At 50.2% G+C, this 8,692-nt stretch overlaps 1 protein-coding gene across 1 annotated transcript in view; it reads right to left on the reverse strand.

Annotated features, from left to right (window-relative positions):
- SDC3 (syndecan 3) overlaps positions 1–8,108 on the reverse strand; it is a 119,014-nt gene extending 110,906 nt beyond the window's left edge. The window contains exon 1 of the mRNA XM_028742799.2: positions 7,512–8,108. Within this exon, the coding sequence (XP_028598632.2) occupies positions 7,512–7,613 (102 nt within the window). The 5' untranslated portion in view covers positions 7,614–8,108. The remainder of the gene's footprint in view (positions 1–7,511) is intronic.
- Between the last annotated feature and the right edge of the window lie 584 nt (positions 8,109–8,692).

Here is an 8,692-nt window from a genome sequence, read left to right on the forward strand (position 1 = left end):
TCCCGCAATAACTGATCTACTTGATTCTCCTGACAATGGAGATCAGGCTCCAAGTCATTGCTTGCACCCAGCTAATTTTTGGAACCCAGTAGACTGGAGAAGGAAGTAAATTCCTGGCCTCAAGAAAGCCAGTCCTGATGTACCTCAGACAGAAAGCGGGGTAGTAATCAACTCCAGCTTAAAATGTATGCAGCTAGACTTAATTTGTTTTCGACTTACCTCCAGGCAAAATGTTTAACCCCTGCTATTAGCTTAACAACATTGCCCATGGTTGGATGGAGAAATACAATATTTTGCTCAGTACGTTAAATACTAGCACAAGAAGGAAGCGAGCAAGAGCTAGTTAGATATCTATTATAAGAGAAATGCCACATATAAAGCAGAGATTTGCTCCTGAAAATAAAATTAGACATCTAATTGCAGATTCGATATTTGGCTTACCAGCCTCATTAGGAAAAAATTTAAAGTTACATCTTATCTCGTTTGAGATGATCATTAAAAAAAATAATTGGGTAGCCCATTTGGTTTTAGATTTATTTTTCAATTGGATGTCTATGACAAAATACCAGACAATGTTAAGCCTCTTTAAAAGTCCATATTTATCGGGTGTTAGCTGCACCCTTAGTCCTCACTGGGCTGTTTTGGACACAATTCCTCCCCTTGGTCATTTTCTTTTATTTTTATTTTATTTTATTTTTGTATTCTGAAAGCCTCAAACTCCACCGGTGTTCTTCACTCTTTCTCTAATGACTACAGTGTCCACACACACACTTTTCTCTTTCCCAATAAGAAAATGAGCCATAGCTTGGAGAAGTGGAGCACAAGCAAAGGAGATACTTTGGCATCCCACCAGCCCAGAGTTACAGAACTGTCAGGGCACGAGAGAACCTCCCCAAGAGTACAGGATGTGCTGTTCAAGGGGTAGTTTCTGCATCTCTAAAAGGATGTAAGAAGAGGCTGCTGGATCAGGCCAATGACCCATCTAGTCCAGCATCCTGTTCTTACAGTGGCCAACCAGACTGCCTGTGGGAAACCTGCAAACAAGACCCAAGCACTCTCCCCTTCAGCAACGGGTATTCAGTAGCATTACTCTCTCCAACCATAGAAACAGCAGAGCAGAGCCATAATGGCTAGTAGCCATGAATAGTTTTCTTCCCCATGAATTTGTCTAATCCTATTTTAAGGCCTCCAGGCTGGGGGCCATTACTGCATCCTGAGCGAGAGAGTTCCACAGTTTAACTTGGCGCTCTCGTTCCTTTCCTCCCCCACTCCCTCCACAAACACACCACTTGCTCCTAAGGAGAACTTTGATTCACATAGAAAAACCAGCCTCCTTTATCTTCACCTGAACCAAAACCAAAAAAACACAGCCCGTTCTTGAAAGTAACAGTTCTCCAAATCCCGCCATGCAGTTCTTCAGCTAAGTAATGTGTCCAGAAAAACATATACGAAGGTAGAGTGTGCATAAAGACGTACATTGGCTCCCAGTACATTTCCAAGCACAATTCAAATTCTCCACCACCATCATTCAGCCCGGATACTGAGGTCCAGCGCCGAGGGCCTTCTGGCGGTTCCCTCACTGTGAGAAGTGAGGTTACAGGGAACCAGGCAGAAGGCCTTCTCGGTAGTGACGCCTGCCCTGTGGAGTGCCATCCCATCAGATGTCAGGGAAATAATAAACAACTACAGTGGTATCTCGGGTTAAGAACTTAATTCATTCTGGAGGACTGTTCTTAACCGGAGCTACCACTTTAGCTAATGGAGCCTCCCACTGCTGCCGTGCCACTGCCACACAATTTCTGTTCTCATTCTGAAGCAAAGTTCTTAACCCAAGGTACTATTTCTGGGTTAGCGGAGTCTGTAACTTCAATAACCTGAAGCGTCTGTAACCCGAGGTACCACTGTATCTGACTTTTAGAAGACATCTGAAAGCAGCCCTGTTTAGGGAAGTTTTTAATGTTTGATGTTTTATCATTTTTTTAATATTCTGTTGAGAGCTACCCAGAGTGGCTGGGGAAACCCAGCCAGATGGGTGGGGTATAAATTATTATTATTATTATTATTATTATTATTATTATTATTATTATTTATATCAATGAAAATAACATACAAAGGGGCATTATATTTAGGGAAATGTATCTTATTTGGTGAAATTTGCCCTGAAATACTGGTGAATTTTCACAAGGACTTTAAAAAATAAATAAATCACCAAGTGATGTGGAATTGTGTGGAACTGAATTTAAGACTGAGAAAAATTAGAGTCTGAAAGAAAACAAAATTCACCCACTTCCCCCCACCCCAGTGCAGCAGACAATTTATCTCCATCCCTCTGGTAGGAATAAAACAACTCCAGCCACTTTCCACAGCTGTCAGCAGTGCTTGAAAAGCCACCTCTTTGCCAGCACCAAGTCCCTTCACAGCTGCCGGCCCCTGCGGGGGGCGGGGGGAGAGCGGTCCTCCCATTAACTCAAGCTGGACTCCCTTGGTATCAGTCTCCAGCTGTCAATGTTTCTCATTGCTTCTCTATGCCACCTACAATGTTTTGTTCTCATGCACACAGGGTGGGGAAGGGTGTGTGTGGAGACATTTGTTAGAAGCTTTGGGAAGTGACTGCAAGACAGATTCCCTCCCCCTCCCCTCCAATCAATAGATTATTAGAAGCTTTAATTTGTGGGTGTTTGGGCAAATATCTCAAGGGACAAGTGGATTTTTGGGGTGGATTTGGGAGGTAATCGACAGTCAACAAACAGGGCAAGTTAAACCCTATCGATACTTGAGTTTTTGTTTTTAAACTGCACTTGACTGAAGTGGGTTGTGTATCCAGCGGAATTTTTAGACACTGGTCCCACCACTGAGGTAAACAAGTTATTTCTGCTCTAAAAATATTTTATGTATTTCCAGCTGCTCGGCTGATTTTGTTCCCAGTAACTCCCTGCTTTCCTGTCATCCAGGCTCAGAAAGCTGCATTATCAGGGGCCCCACAGCTATTGCAGCCGTTCCTAGAGTGCATTGCTTCTTTCTAAAGCCAAGCGCAGACTTCATAGTGTCGGCAAGTCTGAGTTTGGGGACTTTTCCTTTCCTGTGAATGGACAGCTCCTCACGAAAGATGCTTTCCCACAAGCCTCTGGGGCTAGAACATCAAGCCCAGAATCGTTGCCTTCACCCAAAGGAAGTACCTCATCTGGTTATTATTTCAGTTACTGGCAGGTAACATATGGATTTATGACAGAATATTGGAAGCCGACTATTTCTTTGTCTCACTACAGCTGTGAGGGAGAAGTTATGGCCTTCCAACAGCTCCCAACAGCCTGAGCCAGCAGGGTGAGGGATGATGGGAGTTGGGAGTCCAACAAAACATGGAGGACCACAGGACCATAACTCCCATCAGCCCCAGACAGGATGGCTAAAGGTCCAGGGTGATACAAGCTGGAAGGCAGCAGGCCTGGGAAGGTGGCATTAGAGAACAAAAAGGGAACAGGACCCTGGATATGGTTTAGGGATTAACAATGCATGGGAGAGACACGGCCTCCACCCCAACCCAGGAACTGGATTTGGGAAGGACAGAAAGATGCACGGACTCTCCCGTGAATTGGGAATGGCCCCAATCAATGGCAAAGCAACTGGAAGATTCAGGACCGATAAAATGAAAGCACTTCTTTACACAACACATGGTTAAACTATGGAACTCATTGCCACAGGAGGCAGTGATGGCCACCAACCAAGATGGTTTTCAAAGAGGATTGGACAAAATCATAGAGTAGAGGGCTATTGATGGCTTCGAGCCATGATGGCTTTGCTTGGCCTCCACAGCTGGAACCCACGGGAATGGTCTTGTGCTCAGGGTCCTGCCTAGGAATTTCCCACAGGCTTCTGGTTGGCCCCTATGGGAACAGAACGCTGGTCTAGATGGGCCTAATCCAGCAGGCTTTCCTTATGTTCATATGCTTGTTCTTGCACACAGAAAATGCAGCAGCCAAATATGGAGAGTGACCTTTTCTTTTTCCTTTTTTTAAACAAATGATCTAGGCATTTCCCATCATTGACTTTTGCTAAAGGAAGTAAGAGTGCTTTGCAGAGTGACCTCATCGACATTTTAATACAATGCATAAATCAGGCTTTTAAACAGCAGTGCTCAAGTAGACATTAGGGATGAGACACTTGGGCGTCTGCCGCTAGAGATACCCCTACCTTTTGAAGCATCTAGCTGAACTCAAGTGTGCAGCATGATGCCATCCACAAAGGGCATTGACCCTCCACCTTGGCCCAAAACAGATGGCATGGCACAGGGGCAAAGGAAGTTATCGTCAATCTATGTGTCCATCTATCTCAGTAACACCTCCTCTGATAGGCAGTGACTCTCCAGGGTCTCAGGTAAAGGGTCATTTCCAACACCTGCTACCTGTTCCTTGCAGCTAGAGGTGTCAGGGATTGCACCAGGGACCTTGTTCATATGAAGTATGGGCTCAGCCAGAGTTATGGGCAGTGTACACACCATGCATTTAAATCACTTGGGAACTGTAGTTTAAGGGTGCTAGGAATTGTAGCTCTGTTTGCAGGATTCTCTTTGAGTGATGGGAAGGACGCACCTTAAATGTGCTTCAGATATATGGTGCGCATGTCTCTTTCCTTGTGGGCCATCCAAGGAAGCTGAATACAGTGGTACCTCGGGTTAAGTACTTAATTCGTTCCGGAGGTCCGTTCTTAACCTGAAACTGTTCTTAACCTGAAGCATCACTTTAGCTAATGGGGCCTCCTGCTGCTGCCGCACTGCCGGAGCACGATTTCTGTTCTCATCCTGAAGCAAAGTTCTTAACCCGAGGTAATATTTCTGGGTTAGCGGAGTCTGTAACCTGAAGCGTATGTAACCCGAGGTACCACTGTATTGGAAGACTCAGGACAGATAAAAGAAATGAATTTCTCTGTTCAATACATACAATGGAACTCCTTCCCACAGAAGGCAGTGATGGATGCCAACCCAGATGCCTTCAAAGAGGATTAGACAAATTCATGGAGAAGTCTGCTGAAGGCTATTAGCTATGATATCTATGTTCTTTCTCCACTATTGGAGGCAGTCATTCTTCTGAACACCAGTTGCTGCAAACCACAGAAGGGGAGATTCCTCTTGTGCTTAAATTTCACTTGCAGGTTTCCCAAGGGCAGTATGAGAACAGGATGCTGGACCAGGTGGACCACTGGCCTGATCCAGCAGGCTCTTCTTGTGTACCTATGAAGATGCCCCATTGCCTTTGTCTCTAGAGCATTAATGTCTTATTTTTTTTTACTTTGGACCATCACCTCTTGCTACCAAGCCTGCAGCGCATGGAAATTCCAAGCATCATCTTCGCTGATCCCCATAATAAGAGCTGTTTGACAGTGGAACAGTCTCCCTCGGGAGGTTGTGGACTCTCCTTCCTTGGAAGTTTCCAAGCAGAGGTTGGATGGCCATCTGTCATGGATGCTTTAGCTGAGATTCCTGCATTGCAGGGGGTTGGACTAGATGACTCCTGAGGTCCCTTCCAACTCTACAATTGTATGATTCTATGAGTGGCAGGGGGCAGGGCAGGAAGAACACCAACCATCCTACAAACCAACCAGATCCTCAACCCTCTTGGCAATATAACCTTTCCCCTATAATATTCCATATTACATGGTAAGTTGGAGGAAACAAGGTATGTAAGCTGCCTTAAACTTCCCCCAGCTGGTGCTGTTGGGACTCTGACCCTTCAGCCACAGCTGGCATGGCCAATGGTCAGGGATGATGGGAGCTGTAGTCCTCACAAGAGGGTGGCCAGGTTGTAGGCAGGCTGCCTTAAGCAACCTTCCCCCCACCCACGCAAGGGACCCGGCTTGTGCCACAGGCAATAATGACAAGGCCCTGCGGGTAAAGAGAAACTAGCAAGAGCTTGAGCGCCACAGAGGCCAAACTGCGTGCAGAGAATCTCAATGGGCCAACCTCACCCCGCTCCTTCCCTTTTAAGCAATCAGCAAGCATCATCTCCATCATTTGCTGGAATGACAGCCAGCATTTTCTTCAGGCAGGAGGCTTGACAATTGAGGGGGAAAGCAATGGCAAGAGGAAAGCAATGGCAAGAGAACTGGTCCAGGGCATTGATATGCAGTCCACAGGGGCACATCCCTTGGCACACGTGAGCGCGCACACACACAAATAGGACTAGCCAGCCAGACTCCCTCCCACACAGAGAACAGAATGGCAGCGAATCAGCTTAGAGAGGAAAGGCAGGGACAGCAACTCCCACAGAAACCGGCCTCCTCCCAACATTTCGTAGCAGTCCCAGCAAGTCAGACGGGAGAGAGGGGGGGGGATAAACCTTCACCCACCCCATGGAAAAAACGCACCCAAAATAAGGAACAACGAAATTGCAAAGGAGAAAAGAGAATGCCCTCTTTATTTGTAACCCTACTTCCCAGCTGACCTTCAAATGACATCTAGATATGGCTTTCACCCACCCCGCCCCAAGTGCCTGGAAGCCCCCCCCCCCCCAAAGAATGGAAATCTGGGACCAGGAAGAGCGAGAAGTGCCTTTATTTATTACCGCCATCTGACGTGGCTGAACGATTCCTCTGAGGGAAGCTTTGCAATCACCGTGAAGATTAACGGGAGACGGGGGTCCCACCTCTCTCCCCACCCCCCAACAAAGCCCTTTGCAACTCCAGCTGCGATCCTGGCCAGTTATGTGGGAGGCTGACCCCGCCCCCCTTCCATGGACTAAGGGGGCTTATTCCCAAACAAGGCTGCAACACTAACATGTCCCAGAGAGAAGACACTGGAGGCCCCATTCACAAAATAAATCCAAGAAAGGGGGGGAGAGACACTATAAGGCTGCAGTCCTTACGCGCGTTTACCTATGAGTAAAGCGCCGCTGCTCTTACTTTCAAGCAAGGCTGCGGTGCTAAAGGCGTGCTTTTCCAGAGAAATATGCCCCGCTGAACACAATCGACTGGGCCTTAAATGCCAAAGAAACTCGCCTGCGCTCTGGCAGCAATGCGCACGTTTTACCTGGAAGCAAGCGCCACCGAGCGAGGGGACTCGTGGCTGAGCCAAAACTGCCTAAAGGTCGAGCTAAGCGAGGAAGTGGGGGGAGAAAACGCACAAGATGCGACCCAAGCGGAGAGAGGGAGGCCGCCTCCTTGAGCCAACACGCCCACCCAGGGAGCCACTTGTTTCCCCACGAATGCAAAAATCCGCAGCTGCTCCTTCCTCTCCCCCACCTAGGGGCAGCCAGGGAGGGTGGGGCGGGGCGTGCGGGTTGCGCCTAAGGGTCCCCCGGGAGGAAAGGCCGGGGGGGGGGTGGAGGCAGAAAGGCGAAGAAGCCCCCTGTCAAGGGAACTTGGCACGGCAGGCCCAGGATAGAGGCAAGGCGTCGAGCCGCGGGGAGGAGGAGGAAGGCAACGACGTAAACCTGGAAGCATTCAGGGGAGGGGGGTGCGCGTCCTGTGGGGAAGGAAGCAGGGCCGGGTGCCGTCGAGGGGGCGTCAGAGATGTCACTTACCCGGGCGACGTGGCCGTCCAGGAGCAGGAGCAGCAAGAGCGGCAGCAGGAGCCCTCCCTGTCGGCGGGGCCTCGACGGCAGCAGCCGAGGCATCTCCTTCATGCTGGGAAGGGGCGATCGGGGCGCCCACGGCGGCTGCTGCGGCTGCTACGCCCGTCGGGAGTCCAGAGGGACGGGAGGAAAGGAGGGGGGGAGGGAAGAAGGAGGGAGGGAGGGCGAGGGGGGGAAGCCTTTCCTTTGTTCCCGATGCAACCAGAAACCCACAGCAACGAGGCAGGGGAGGAGGCGGAGGAGGGCGGCAGCGAGCCCGAGGATGCAGGAAAGGCAAGGAGCGCGCCGGCGGCGGCGACGCTGCTGCTGCTTCTCCTGGGCTGGAGAGATGCTGCGAGGAGGAGGCAGGAGGAGGGCGGAGGCCAGGGCTGCGGGGCTCGCCAGTCCGCCGGGCCCACGGCGACGCCTCCCCGGCTCCAGCCCACTCGCACCCCGCCGGCGCCGGACTGCAACGGTCAGAGCGTGCTCCGCCGCGGCTTCTTCCCCCTTGCAGGAAACGTGCGCTCCGGAGCCCAGTCCATTCGCTCAATGGCTCCGGGGACAAGGAGGAGGAGGAGGAGGGAGAGAGGCTGTGGCGCCCTCTAGCGGAGGACTGGGTCAGCGGCTAGTGGCCAGGATGTGCCCCCGACGCACACAACTCCCAGTGCGCTTTACTTGGAGGCAGGTTAGGGGGGAAGGGGGAGGGGTTTGGAAAGGAAAAGGATCGAGCTCGTTGTGAACAATGTGCGAGGAGGAGGAGGAGGTGGTGTTCCGCACGTTTAGGCTGCAGGAGGTGGGGGCGAGATTGCTCCCCACCCCCTTGTTTGAAAACCTCCTTGAAAGCACACCGCTAACACAAGGGCAAGAAACTAGTTTGCAATATGCCATAAGAAGGTAAGAAGAGCCTCTGGGTCAGGACAATGTCCCGTCTAGTCCAGCATCCAACCAGAAACCTGCTGCGAGCCCACAAGGAGGACCCGGTGCCCATGGCAGCCCCTCCCCTCTGTGGTTTCCAGAAACTGGTATTAAGAAGCATTAATGCCTCCGACCATGGAAGAGAGAGCATAGCCGTCAGGGCTAGTAGCCACTGATAGTCTTACCTTAAGGTTGCCAGACGTCCCCGTTTCCCGGGGACAGTCCCCAGATTTACA

Source organism: Podarcis muralis, chromosome 7 (assembly GCF_964188315.1).
Source record: "Podarcis muralis chromosome 7, rPodMur119.hap1.1, whole genome shotgun sequence".
In the NCBI taxonomy this organism is placed as follows: Eukaryota; Metazoa; Chordata; class Lepidosauria; order Squamata; family Lacertidae; genus Podarcis; species Podarcis muralis.